The 14,511-nt window shown below is 33.7% G+C and overlaps 2 protein-coding genes across 2 annotated transcripts; both read left to right on the forward strand.

Moving 5' to 3' along the window:
- The first annotated feature begins 4,717 nt into the window (after positions 1 to 4,717).
- Positions 4,718 to 6,008, forward strand: LOC142173762 (uncharacterized). Its single transcript, XM_075239410.1, has 3 exons — positions 4,718 to 4,906; positions 5,232 to 5,346; positions 5,536 to 6,008. Exons 1-3 carry the CDS (start codon positions 4,718 to 4,720, stop codon positions 6,006 to 6,008), a joined length of 777 nt encoding a protein of 258 aa, XP_075095511.1.
- A 518-nt stretch (positions 6,009 to 6,526) lies between these two features.
- On the forward strand, positions 6,527 to 10,317 carry LOC107819690 (metacaspase-1). The gene is made up of 5 exons (XM_016645826.2): positions 6,527 to 7,366; positions 8,674 to 9,004; positions 9,571 to 9,691; positions 9,763 to 9,984; positions 10,110 to 10,317. The coding sequence occupies exons 1-5, from the start codon at positions 7,006 to 7,008 to the stop codon at positions 10,167 to 10,169; spliced, it is 1,095 nt and encodes a 364-aa protein (XP_016501312.1). The 5' UTR covers positions 6,527 to 7,005; the 3' UTR covers positions 10,170 to 10,317.
- Positions 10,318 to 14,511: the final 4,194 nt, after the last annotated feature.

A 14,511-nucleotide genomic window follows, 5' to 3' on the forward strand; every position in this document is an offset into this window, starting at 1 on the left:
TTCTACCCAATTTCATAACTATTTTCATGGTTAAAATCTCATTTTTATAAAAATCTAGGGTTTTCAACTAAACATTTGATTTCTAAGATAAACTGGTTATAATCTACTTATAATCTATGTATTTAATTCAAGGGGTGTAGAATTAACTTACCTCCAAATTGCTAGTTGAAAATTTCTCTCAAAAAGCTCAGAAATTGCCCAAACATGAAAGAAAAATGAACAAAAATGGACTAAGCTTCGTTCGTTTTAAGCTTCTGCCCAGACAAATTTTTTACACTTGCGGAAGGTGTTCGCACCTGCAAAAAAGCCTCGCATGTGCGAGATTTTTTCTCTTGGACTAGCTCTGCACCTGCGCCCAAAGGACCGCACCTGCACGTCCATTTCTGCGCCCAATTCTTCGCATCTGCGATGGCCGGGCAGATCCTCCCCTTCGCACTTGCGGCTGACCATGCGCATGTGCGATCATACCAGAAGCTGGAAGCTTGAGCTCTTCTTCAAAATTCCAAAATTCATCCGAGCTTTGTCCGGCTAACACTCGCGGCCCCCCGGAGCCCCGCCCTAACATACCAACAGGTTTGAAATCATAAAACGGACTCGCTCGAACTCACAGAACGTGTAAAACAACATCAAATATAAGAATCATACCCCAAACCAAATTGATTCAAACTTAAGAATTTCAAGTTTTTCAATTTACTTCCAGTGCACCGAAATATACTTAAACTACTGGAATGACATGAAAATTTGCGTGCAAGTTTTAAATCACTATACGGAACTATTCCCTAACTCGGAATTCCAAACAGACTTCAATTACTCAAAATCCTACTCCAAAGCAAATTTAAAGAATATTAAACCTTCAAATAGTTGATTTTTACTATTAAGCGTCAAAATGCTCCCGGGTTATCCAAAACCCATTTCGGACATACGCCCAAGTCCAAAATCATCATACGAACCTATTAAAATCGTCAAATCGCTATTCCGATGTCGTTTTCTCAAAATGTTGACCAAAGTCAAACTTATCAATTTAAAGCTAACTTTAGGAACCAAGTGTTCCTATTTCAACCCAAACACTTCCAAATCCCGAACCAACCATCCCCGCAAGTCATAAATTAATAAAATCATATTCGGGGAGTTTTATTTTAGAGAACGGGTTTCTAAAAGTTAAAATGACCGATTGGGTCATTACAGTAACCATGCTCGGGGGTAAAATATGTTATAAACTGTGTCTTGTAGAATTACGTGATCTTCTTGCCTCATACCTTACTTGGCTCCTAGATACTAAGAACATAGTATTAAATGTTAGAAACTAAGACTTAGCTTATTATAACTTCATCAAATTTGATGGAAATTTTGAGAATACATTGGTGTGTTTAATTCGGTCATCAATATGTATAATCATTAATACATTGCTACGACCGACATTCTTGAGATACTAGATTCTATACTTGTGTTGTAGATCATTTGTGAAATTTGTTGGAATACTTGAATAAAAAGGTTCTTGTGGGTTTATTGAACTATTGTTGGCTTGGAAAGTTGTGATTGGGATTCATTTGAAATATTCATTTAAACACTCCCCTTGACGTTATTTATGCTTCCTGCCTTGTTTGTCATTGATATACATATGCTTGGTAAGGAAGAGTGTAAAGCACGAAGGGTGATGTCGTGCCTTTGTTTATGCATTATCATGTGAGGGAGAGTGTAAAGCACAAAGGGTGTGCCGTGCCATATTATTGAGAGTAAAAGTATGAAGGGTGATGCCGTGCCATATCATTGTGAGTAAAAGCACGAAGGGTGATGTCGTGCCATGTCATGTGAATAAAAGCACGAAGGGTGATGCCGTACCATTGTATTTATATTATTACGCTTTTATGTTACGGTGAGTTCATGGCACGAAGGGTGTTTCAGTGCAAGTGAGGACGGGAGACATGCATTATGTTGTGATATTTCTTTATTTAAAAGCACGAGGGGTAATACCGTACCATATTATGTGAGTAGAAGCACGAAGGGTGATGCCTTGCCATTATATTTATATTATTACACTTTCATGATATGGTGAGTTCGTGGCATGAAAGGTGTTTCCGTGCAAGTGAGGACGCGAGACATGCATTATGTTGTGATATTTCTTTCTTGCATATACCTTCATGTCTTTACCTGGAGTTGTTATTGTCATGTTCATGGTTCTTATGTGATATGTCATTACTGTTCTGTCTTTACCCTCTATCACCTTGTTGTCATGCTATCATGCCTTCTATTTGCTTAAACTTGCTAATATCATGCCTATTTCCTGTTGTTAGGATTTCATCCATGCCATCTGTTTTGTTGCACTTAAACGTAGGTCTTCTTCCATACTAGTCGTTCTTGTCCCTACTTGCTAACTTATAAAGATCATTTGTCCGCTTCCTTATTTGTCATATTTGTCTTCATGCCTTCACCTTGCTAGTTAGTCAAAATTACATTCCTTTTTCCTAATCATTGTCATTACCTATATGCTTTCTGTTCAGTCTGTTGCTAATGTTCTCATGTACACTCTCGTCCCCCATAGTTATTTGCGTATTTTCCACTATCATTTCTGTTATCGGCATTCATGTCATTTGGCTGGTACTGCTTTACGCATAATTGGTGAGGATGAGATAAATGCACGAAGGGTATTGCCGTGCCGTTGAATTTGATGTCTTTGGGTATATTTTCACATTATGAAAGTTTTGATGTGATTGTTGTGATTTATTGGCTTTCGCTCTCAGGAAAGGATTGGGTGAGATTTTGATACCTGTTGAATTGTGTTTTCCCTTAGTACTCCGTTATTGCTTTGTATAATCATTTCGTGTCCTCTACTATGTTGTGCTGTAGTATAGTTTTATTGTTAGTTACATTACAAGTTTTATCAATGAGCATCTTTTAACCAAAGCCTCGTCACTACTTCGACGATGTTAGACAAGATATTTACTCAGTACATGGGGTCGGTTGTACTGATACTACGCTTATGCACATTGTGTGCACATATTGGGTGTTGTTGTTGCTGTGTTCTATGGTTGCCGGGATTGGAGATGTACCTGCGTTCCTGTTGTAGCTGCCTTTTGTTCATGGTAGCCCTAAATTTATAAAAAAAACTCTGTTTATGTATTTTTCAAACAGAAGATGTATTTACTTCATATCAACTTGTAAATTCTATTCTTAGAAGCTCATGATTTGTACTACCAGTCCTTGGGGATGTATAAGACTTAGATAACTCATTTGTTAAATTGTGTTATTAAATTAATTGAAAATGAAAAATCGTTAATTGGCTTACCTAACGGGTTGGGTTAGGTGCCATCACGACTAGTGAATTCCGGGTCGTGACACCTCCGATGTACATAATTGTTAGTCTCTTTTTCTTTTATAAATACTTTCAATAATTAATTACCTAAAAGACATCACCAATGCATGTTAACTTTTATCTTTTTTTTTTTTTTTACTTTTAAAGAGTTTTGATTTAACTTTAGGTATAAATTTCTAGAAGTCATAATTTTCAGTGGTAATGTTAATTTAAAAATAAATTAATTTACATCCATAATATGTAAAATTCTAACTATAAATGATATTTAAACTTTAAATAAAACTAATATACTTGAAACTTTGAAATAACTATAAATTTGAAAAATTATCCTCAGCGAACTTGATTTTGGAACTTCAAAATCATTAATGGTGAGTTTAAGGTAGTGTTAACTTTTATTTGGTCTTGAATGTATATGTTAGAAAGAATTCAGACTTAGACCAATAAGAATCTAGCTAGTATATTTACATAAGAAAAGGTTTCACTTATCGTATTTATAGTTTTGATGAATTTTAAATGAACAAATAAGAATTCTATATACTTAAGTTACAAAGAACAAATTTCACATGCTAAAAACAGACATCTAATATTTAAATTTAAAAAAAAATCATGTTAGACTCAAACCAAGAAAAGAAAAAAAGAATAGAGCAGAACAAGTTCTTAAACTTTTAATATCTTTTGTTATAAAAATAGCTTAACCTAATTTTTCTACATAAAATATTAATTTTAGAATCTTGATACATTAAATTATATTATATTTTTTTTATTGTCTTGAAAAATTAAAAATTGTTTTATTCCTTATACAATTATTAGCATAAAGTTTTTATACTTCATTTATACCATTATATGCGTTACAATCCCATTACAATTTTATTATTTTTTTTGTACTATGTTATTATTAATATAATATTAATAAAAGAGACATTGAGTGAGATATAGCAACATAACATATTTTTTATATTTTATATAATAATGATAATAAAATCTCTAAACTCCAAATACCATATAACTAATTCAACCAAATATCATCTTATATTGAATTTAGGTATTGTATAAATGTAATAACATTCATTTTGATCAGTTGAACAAATATCACATTTAGTATAACATCAATTGCTAATTTTTAATTATTTTGTACAGGGTATAGATGACATGAAAGCTCTAGGCGGAGATGGCTTCAATGCCTATTTTTTCAAACAAGCATGGTCAGTAATAGGGAAGGATGTTACCACTGTTGTATTGTATTTCTTTAATACTATTTTTATGTATAAACGTATTAACTGCACATTAGTGACCCATATCCCTAAAGTAAAAACCCCCTCAACTGTTAAGGAGTTTAGACCAATTTTCTGTTGTACAGTACTTTACAAAGTGATATTTAAGATCTTAACTAGTAGGCTTCAAAGTGTAATGGATATCCTTGTAGGCAATTGCCAATCAACTTTTGTGCCTGGGAGAGTAATTAGTGATAATATTATCCTCAGCCATGAGTTGGTTAAAGGTTACGGGAGGAGGGGTATATCTCCAAGGTGCATGGTCAAGGTTGATATGCAGAAAGCATATGACTCATTGGAATGGGATTTTATTGAGCAAATTTTGGTAAATTTGAACTTTCCTGTACATACAATGGGTGATGAAGTGCCTAAGTAATGTCTCCTACTCCATTTGTATTAATGGATGGCCTACAGAACCATTTGCTGCTAAAAGAGGGCTGAGACAGGGTGATCCCATGTCACCATTCCTCTTTGTCTTGGCCATGGAATATTTTTCTAGGCTTCTGAAGAGATTGCATGATATTTCAAATTTTAACTATCATCGTAGATGCTCAAAGCTTCAACTATTTCAATTGGGATTTGCTGACGATCTACTCATGTTTTGTAGAGGAGATGTAGTTTATATCCAGCTGCTTTTTGAGTGCTTTCAGGAGTTTTCTAAAGCCTCTGGTCTTGTTGCTAATAAGGAAAAAAGTTCTGTATACTTTGGGGGAGTAGATATGGTCACACAACAGGCTATCCTAGATCTACTCGAGTTTTTCAAAGGTGATATGCCATTCAGATATTTAGGAGTGCCACTTAGTACTAAAAGATTATCGGTCATCTAGTGTCAACCAATACTTGAAAGAATGCTGGGAAGGGTCACAAGCTGGACATCAAAATTCTTGTCCTATGCAGGGAGGGTACAATTGATTAAGAATGTACTTTTCTCCATTCAAGTTTTTTGGTCATAAGTGTTTGTATTGCCGAAAAAAGTAATAAAACTCATTGAAGCTACATGTAGAAAATTTCTATGGACGGGAGGCGTAGAGTTGACTAAGAAGGCATTGCTTGCTTGGGAGAAGATATGTTACCCTAACGTTGCTGGTAGTTTAAACATCTTGGATATTACTATATGGAATAGGGCATCCATTAGCAAGCTATTGTGGAATCTTTGTTGCAAAAAGGACAAGATGTGGGTAAAATGGGTACACTCATATTACATAAAGGAGCAGCAAATACGGGAGATTATGCCCACACAAGTATCATGGGTGGTACAGAAGATTCCGAAGATCAGAAGCTATGTCCAAAAAGCTGGGATAATGGAGGCCGATCTAAGGAACACGACACAGTTCTCTGTAAAGAAGATGTGTATACTTATGAGAGGAGACTTCCCTAAAGTGCAATGGAGGAAGATTGTCTGCAATAATCTTGGTTTTGAAAAGTGAATCTTTATTCTTAGGCTTGCAGCTCATGAAAAACTAGCTACAAAGGATAAATTGATGAAGTGGGGTGTTATAAGTGGCCAAGAGTGCCCATTGTGCTTAACTCAGAATGAGAGCATAAATCACATATTCTTCCAAATGTGACATGTCAACTCAAGTGTGGTGTAAACTATTACAATGGCAAGGGATTAACAGAGCCGCCATGCCTTGGCTCGAGGAGCTGAAATGGACAGAAGACTATGCTAGAGGAAGAAGCACAACTGCAGAAATTTATCGAATGACACTGGCAGCAGGTGTGTATCACTTGTGGATAGAAAGGAATCAAAGAGTATTTCAAGCTAAGCAAACAGATCCGAAAACTATTATCATGCGGATTATTCAGGAAATTTTTTATATAGGATCCATGAGGAGTAGACTATAAGTAACATTTACAAAGTTCAATTTTTATCATGTGCAGAGGGAGCTTGGTAGTTTCAGGTGGTTAGTAGTACTTGATGTCATAGTTGGTTAGTTGCTTTGTTGCGGTTTGGAGATGTCAAATTGGAATAGTTTAGTTCTGCTTGTACATATCACAAATGGTTATAAAAAAATTTTATTTACCCAAAAAAAAAAAAAAAAAGTTATTCTTCTAGCACGTTTTATATTAATTGAAGTACGTAATTCTGTGATCTAAAACACATTAAACCTACTACTTTTCAACCCATTGGTCGTCAGCTCCTCTTGCCGACTCCTAATTTACCTGTGTTTCCTCAATCTCCGTCTCTTCTGTTAATTCGTTTCCTCTTCTTTGATTTTCTCGATTTCTTCTCCCCTTTCCAAAACCCTGTTCTCCATATTTCTCAATTCCAATTTTCTTCATTCAATTTATCAATTTTTTCGCACATAGATCAGCCATATTGTTTCTCTCTGAATTTCTTTTACCCTTTTACAAACAAAAATCCCTGAATTCCCAATTTCCTTATTTACTAAATTCGTCAAATAATAAGCACACAGATCAGCGATGATGATGCTAGTAAACTGTTCCAATTGTCATACACCATTACAGCTACCACCAGGTGCACGATCCATTCGCTGTGCGATTTGTCAGGCAGTAACACAGTTGGCTGATCCACGTACTGCTCCTCCGCCATCATCTAATCAATACAATCACCCACCACCTGCTTCCTCTCCCTCTCCCTACAACCACGCACCTCCCGGTCCCCCACCCAATGCTCATGGTAGAAAGAAAGCTGTGATTGTTGGTATATCCTATAGGTACTCTAGGCATGAGCTGAAAGGGTGTCTCAATGATGCTAAGTGCATGAGACATCTCTTGATGAACAAGTTCCATTTTCCTGAGTCCTCCATTCTAATGCTTACCGGTAAAATACCCAATCTTGATTACTTTTCATCTGTTAGCAGTTTTATATATTAACCTTGTGTATAAACTAGGATAGTTTCTTTGATCTCGTTTTAAAATTGTTTTGTTGCTTAGGATTAGGAGTTCATTTAGCTGAGGGAATTAGCTTCGGATTGAGACACAGTTGATTGATGTTACTTTTTGGATATATAATGAAAGGAAAAATTGGGGCAAGACTATCTATTTCTGCTCGACCTTAATATTTATGTTTTTTTTCTAGGACCTTCAGCAAAGGGACTGTTCAGATAGTTTTTACAGCTGAGTTGGTAGTTGTATCCTAGGAAAATTGAAACTGGTAGTTACTTTGTTCAGAATTGTAGTGAAAGAGTGTTATCTTAATAGGCTGTGATTGTTCTGAGATTAATGTACCAAGAAACAGTGTTTTATCGAGTATTAATGATATAAGCTTGTGGAACGGATAATGTATGATCTGCAGTTTAGGGGAGTAATACATGGCTTTTCTTATTCTATATTTGGGAGGCATATATGCTAGGAATTCCTTGCTGTAGGCAAGGTGGCTGCCACAATGAGCTGAATGCTTTTCTAGTAAGTTTAGGGAAGAGTAGTTTAAAAATTAATATAAATCAAGCTGCCAATGTAAATAACACTACATAAGCTGATACGATAGCAACTTTATCTAAAACAAAAACTTCATATGGTGTCAAGCGGAACTTTGATTGATTGATCTTCACCTCCCGGAAGATACCAGATTGCAGACAAGTAAGATTATGGTTATGTTTTCTTTTTTGGGCAAATCGATACACAAAAACCCTTTTCCCTATATGCGTATGGTTCCCAAACAATGTGAAATGCGCAAATTACCTTTCCAAAGTCCCTTTTAAGCGTAGGAATGATTGGTAATGTTTCGGTGCTCAAGGGATAGCCTAGCGTGGTAAGGGTCATCCACCTTCAACTATAAGGGTGGTTAAAGTCACCAAGGGAGCAACTGAGGAAAAGCCACTATTGGGCTCCTAGGTAGGGGTGGCGGATGTCTTCAAAATCTAACATCTGACATTAAGGATATTGGTGGACCAGGAGTCGTGTTAATAGCTTTGTTATCATTGTTTTCTCTTTATTAGTTAGTCTTGGAATCTCTAGAGTCTTTTAATAACTAGCAGCATTCTAAGGCATTACATTTTCCTTTGTACCTAACAAATTTTCAAGGATGAAAAGTATTATGATTTTAGGTCCACACTCTTCTATTGGCTGAAATAATTATTTATCATAGTTCATCCATTGTACCTTATCTTGTCTAAATTCATGATGCAGAAGAGGAGACCGACCCATACAGAACTCCGACTAAACAGAACATGCGCATGGCATTATATTGGCTTGTACAAGGTTGCCAACCGGGAGACTCGCTGCTATTTCATTATTCTGGTCATGGCTCAAGGCAAAGGAATTACAATGGAGATGAAGTGGATGGATATGATGAAACTTTATGTCCCCTGGACTTCGAAACTCAGGGTATGATTGTTGATGATGAAATCAATGAGACAATTGTCAAGCCTCTTCCTCACGGAGTAAAGCTTCATGCAATAATAGATGCTTGCCACAGTGGAACCGTTCTAGACCTGCCATTTCTTTGCAGAATGAGTAGGTAGGTCACTGCTCCTTAGTAATTTGTGGTATCTTTCTTTGGTAGAAGTTGTTGTCTATTGTTTGAAACATTTAAGAGTAACTGGATGTACAAGAGGTTGAATTTCGTGAAATATGCTTAATGGGTATTCATTTGACACCTATGAGAACCTAACCCGGATCAAAGGTTACGGAAGTATATGTTGTTCTGTTTCATCTAAGGTTGGGGCAGATAAATGAGAGCTGTCTCACAAATAAGTTCTTCTGACATTTGAGAAATGATATGTTCCATGTCCATGAACGATTTTTCAGTTCGAGTTTAATTGATTTGACTAAACAGAAAAATCTACAAATATCATGAAGTTAGGCAATACATATGGTGCTATATGTTACTGTCCTGATTTATAAGACATCTTGGGATTATCCATCATTGAAAATGTTTTATGCTTTTTTCGTTTTTTAGAAGTCATATCAACTACTTGACCATTCTAATGACTATTATTCCCTTAACCATCAATTATCTTCAGCTTTTTTTAGATTCCACTCGTTTTTACGATAACGCTTATTCTTTTAACTTCCTGGAAATAGGAGCGGACAATATGTGTGGGAAGACCATCGTCCTCGTTCTGGTATTTGGAAAGGAACTAATGGTGGTGAAGTAATCTCTTTTAGTGGTTGTGATGATAATCAAACTTCTGCTGATACATCTGTAAGTTTGATTAATCTTATTTCGATTTAAGTAGAAATTATTAGGAGACACCTAATGACTTTGATCTGCAGGCTCTTTCAAAAGTAACTTCAACGGGTGCTATGACTTTCTGTTTCATTCAAGCAATTGAGCGCGGTCATGGAACCACATACGGAAGTATATTGACCGCAATGCGAAACGCCATTCGGCAAGCCGGAAGTTCAGGAGGTGACTTTGGTGGCGGTGCTGTCACATCTCTCATTTCCATGCTTTTGACAGGTGGTAGTGTTGGTATGGGTGGAGGCTTTAGTCAGGTAACTTCAGCATATTTAATTAATGTACTACTAAAGTGTAATGCATTTTTTTACTTAATTTTCCTGAATTATAGAATTCAAATGTAGTTCTTGACCTTTTCTCTTTTATGTCGCACTTTTTCCAGGAGCCCCAGTTAACAGCTTGCCAGCCATTTGATGTGTATGCTAAGCCATTCTCCTTGTGAAACTCCTTCTGGCCTCCCCCTTCCTTGGTGTGTTTGGATTTTGGATTGTTTGTAAAGATAGAAATTTTATCGGCCTCTATAATATGCTGCTTATGCATGAGAATGCGAATAGTTTTCTGATGGTTCTTAATAATGGAATTATTGTCAACATAGCTGCCCCTTTAACTGTTGCAGTATCTACTGATTTACTGAATTTTCTTAAGGACCTTTGTTCAAGAAATTAACTGAGATGTGACCCTTTTTACTATTGGTTGTTCAGACTTCAGAAATTTGATGCTTACATTCGCTTTTGCTCCTCTGTTTGTTAAAAAAGTTGTGTTTGAAACCTTTCTTGGATTAGACTACACACCACCTCTTGGCCTTTGCACGAGATGTGAAGGCTTGGACGCCGAGTCTCAGAATACTATTTTTGATCCTTGTCTTTTCTAAATTTCTTCTTTTTTTAATGATCTATTATTTTCTCTATGAATTCCTGTAAATATTTTTCTTTTATTCAATCCATTAATCATACAAGTTTTAGTGGAGATGTCTACCTACTCCCTGAAGTGTCAGGCAAGGATTACTTAGGGCAGCTTGCATACTCAGTTTTTGATCTTTGAAGAAGTGTTTGCTTGAGCCCTTCTCAAAATAAATAAATAAATACTTGGTCATTGTTATGTTTGTATTAATTACTCAGGATACAGGAGAGACCAAAGGAATTTGCTGCAAGGTTTGAGTAACCTGGTATCTGTTTTTCTTATTTGTGAAAATTGCGGTTTTAGTTCCTAGTTTTTAATCAGATGGTACAGTTTTTCTTTGTCCTATTTTTCCTTAATGTGCTTGTAATACTATTAAAAAAAAATGCAAAAATGGGATCTTAATATGTGAATTGAAAGTTGTGTGTCTTTCACATAACACACTATGATTTATATATTATTCATTGTTGGACTTAATTGATTTTAAAATATACCATTTGCTTATTATATAGCAAACTTATTTAAGTTTTACTACATTTAGTTGTCTTATGCACGGTAATGTTTATTTCTTTTTTGGACCTATAAACTAAGAGCTCATTTGGATTGACTTATTTTAAGTGTTTTTAAGTCATTTTGTAGTGTTTGGATAAAATAAAAAGCATTTTAAAGCTAAAATAACAAAAATAAGCCAAAAGCCACAAGCTAGAATTCCTAACATATGAGTTTCAGCTTAAAAGGCACTTAAAACAAGCACATCCAAACGGGCTCTAAGTATTAGAAGCAGAATTATGTTTGAAATTATTAAAACTAGTGGAGCAAATTTTTATTATGTCTACTATGAGAAAAAATCAGGTGAGTGAGTATTAATGGAATTCTTTTTATTTTATTTTCTTTCCTATCCTTTACCGTATTTTGTTGACGACGATGAATAAGATACAGGAAGTATAGAATGTTTTCTTTTCCACCCATCCGCAGATGGAACAGGGGAGAAGTAGCCCTTTAAATGTATTACTGATTTCATATTCTTCTCCTCAGTTTTATATTGTATAACTTTTTTTTTAAGTATTGATAATCAATTTTTTTTTTTCATCCAAAGGAGAATATTATTATATATCAATAAGTAGCATTAAAATGGACTTTGGGAATTTTTTTTTTTTTTTTTGGGGGGGGGGGGGGGGCTCTTCTATGTTAGCATTGACAATTATACATGATAATTGATTTGGCGCTTGAAGACACCAGGTTTGGTTAGGGAGAAAGAGAGGGAAATTCAGTTGTTTATTTCCCCTTGGTGAAAAAATGATGACTTGCTTTTTGTTGTTTGGTATGGGTGCAATGAAAGTAATTGAATATGCGTTTTTATTTTGGTCCAGCTTCTGCTATATAGTATTTTTTTTAATTTTTCTCCAGTGTTAAAAAAGTTTACACGAAAATACTCAACATCTTCAGTTTCACTTCACTCCTTTTAAAACTTCCTTACCAAACAAAAGAAGTTAAATGACCTATATTCCTTCATTTTTACTTTTGCTCATCTCTCTTGTTTTTACATCCCTACCAAACATATTGATTTTGTTATTTGAAAAGATACCTTAAATTTTACACTCAATGTAATATAATCTTTGGGGTTACTAATTTTGAATTTTATTGCCAAAGTACTGCAAACTAAAATGATTTCCTAAACATTTACCAAGCATCTGAATATGTGTTTATCTCAGGAGAAAATACTTATTTTTTATATATGTAAGATCACCAGCAAATCTAAAACAGATTATAATGCACTCAAACGTCAAAAGATGGGTGTATTTCATGTGAAAAAGGACTTATCTTTTGACATACTGGACTCGCAAGCAATGTCTAAGAAAAAGAATATAATGTAACCAAAGTATGATTTTTATTTCCATGACATTCTGTAATTGCACTAATAGTAAAAAAAATCAAGAATGGAATACATTCGTAATGTCTGTACTGCTTGAAAGTTTACACTAATAAATGTGTAAACACAACGGTTTACATCTAGATTGATTCTATGTTTTTACTATTTTTAGTTGCCTACAAGCACAACGGTTAATAACGGCTAATATAACGAAAAATGTTTATCTGCATATGATATTTGCATCAAACAAAATAATTTAATTAAGAGTAATAAACTACTATGAATATATGTATTACTTATAGCCTGTTTGGCCAAGTTTCTCAAGAGGTCAAAAGTTTTTTTTTTTTCTTTCAAAAGCGCTTTTTTTTTTTTAACTTAGGTGTTTGGCCAAGCTTTTTGGGGGGGAAAAGTGCTTTTGGAAAGAAGCAGAAGCAGTTTCCGAGAAGCAGAAAAAAATAGTTTCTTCCCAAAAACAGAAGCAGAAGCAGTTTTGACTTTTCTTCTTACCAAAAATACCCATAACAAAATATAGTATATACCAAAATAACCATTAAATCTAATACTTAGGATATTAATATATAAATATTTCTTATTATTTTTAGGATAGCTTTCTAATATATAGTGACTTTAGGGGTGAATGCTTTTATATTTGTTGAATGATTTTTAATATATTTAACTTATATTAAAAGAATTAAGTACTTTTAAATTTTATTTTCATATTTTACTTAAATAAAATGAAAAGATTTAATTACTGCCTGTAATAAAAAAAATTTGAGATTATTTATTTACGTATAATATTAACTATTAAGTAAACCTATTCATGTCTTTATTCGTAATTTGATACTTAAAAGCACTTTCTGAAAAGTTTGGTCAAACACAAATTATTGCTCAAAAGTGTTTTTTAGAGTTATTAGCTAAACACAAACTGCTTCTCTTTAAAAGTACTTTAAAAACACTTTTGAAAAAAACACTTCTCAAAATAAGCTGATTTATCCAGCTTCGCCAAACAGGCTATACACGATACATACTTTTGCATTTTATAGTGTGAAAATAAAAGTATATATATATATATATATATATATATATATATATATATATATATATATATATACATACATACATACATAGTGAGTATTTCCTTTATTCCATTTATAACAATTGACAATTCCATATATGCTGGAATTTGAAAAGTCAAAAGTCCATATGATAACTTATACGGAGAAAGTGTGTTCAATTTAGTAAACCTACAGAAAGTCAAAAGGTCATATGCTAGTAACTTATATGGAGAAAGTGTGTGTTCAATTTGGTTAAACCTATAGAACCACTATTGGTTACTTGACACATTGTGTTAAATATAATTAGTATTTGTACTCGCGCGATATGTGGATACAAACTATGTCAAATTATGATTTATATTGTCTAGGTTATGTGTAAATAATCTTAGTATTTAAACTTTCACATAAAAAATATAGATAATCATTATATATTAAGAAAGAAGATGACATGAAATCATTTTTCAAATTTCGTTGTGGATAAATTATTTTTTTTTAAAAAATCTGTAACAACATAATCTCTTAATTTTATTGCTTGCATTTCATTCCGCGATCAATATTAAAAAATATTAAACATGTCATGTTGTGATTTATCTTGTTTTAGCATATTAAATCATATTATTTTAATAAAATTCTTATTAAAACTTGATTTTATATCTCAAGTTCAAATATATCTTATCCTTCTACATTTTTTTCTCTTTTTGTTTTTTGCTTATAGTTATTGTATTACTCATTACTTAGTATTGTCATACTGTCATGTGATTTTATTAGTTTACCAACTGACTTAATGTCTTGATTATTTTCCTTATAATAATTATACATAATTATATTTTTTTATTCTTGAAATTTAATGTATTTTTATACTTTATTCGGCGTAGTAGTCAATCCGATGTAGCTAGGCATTAGAAGACGAGTACCCGCTCATCATGCTATACTCGCGGGGAAGGAAAAACGAGCAGTTTACG

This window comes from Nicotiana tabacum, chromosome 19 (assembly GCF_000715075.1).
Source record: "Nicotiana tabacum cultivar K326 chromosome 19, ASM71507v2, whole genome shotgun sequence".
Taxonomy (NCBI): Eukaryota; Viridiplantae; Streptophyta; class Magnoliopsida; order Solanales; family Solanaceae; genus Nicotiana; species Nicotiana tabacum.

Excerpts from the sequence above, each read along its gene's own strand:
- LOC142173762 (XM_075239410.1), top strand. The coding sequence starts at position 4,718 with ATGGATATCCTTGTAGGCAATTGCCAATCAACTTTTGTGCCTGGGAGA. Across the intron at positions 4,907-5,231 it reads ATTTTATTGAGCAAATTTTG|GAGTTTTCTAAAGCCTCTGG; the intron begins GTAAATTTGAAC and ends GAGTGCTTTCAG. Across the intron at positions 5,347-5,535 it reads TCTACTCGAGTTTTTCAAAG|TGTTTGTATTGCCGAAAAAA; the intron begins GTGATATGCCAT and ends TTTGGTCATAAG.
- LOC107819690 (XM_016645826.2), top strand. The coding sequence starts at position 7,006 with ATGATGATGCTAGTAAACTGTTCCAATTGTCATACACCATTACAGCTA. Across the intron at positions 9,005-9,570 it reads TTTCTTTGCAGAATGAGTAG|GAGCGGACAATATGTGTGGG; the intron begins GTAGGTCACTGC and ends TCCTGGAAATAG. Across the intron at positions 9,692-9,762 it reads AAACTTCTGCTGATACATCT|GCTCTTTCAAAAGTAACTTC; the intron begins GTAAGTTTGATT and ends TTTGATCTGCAG.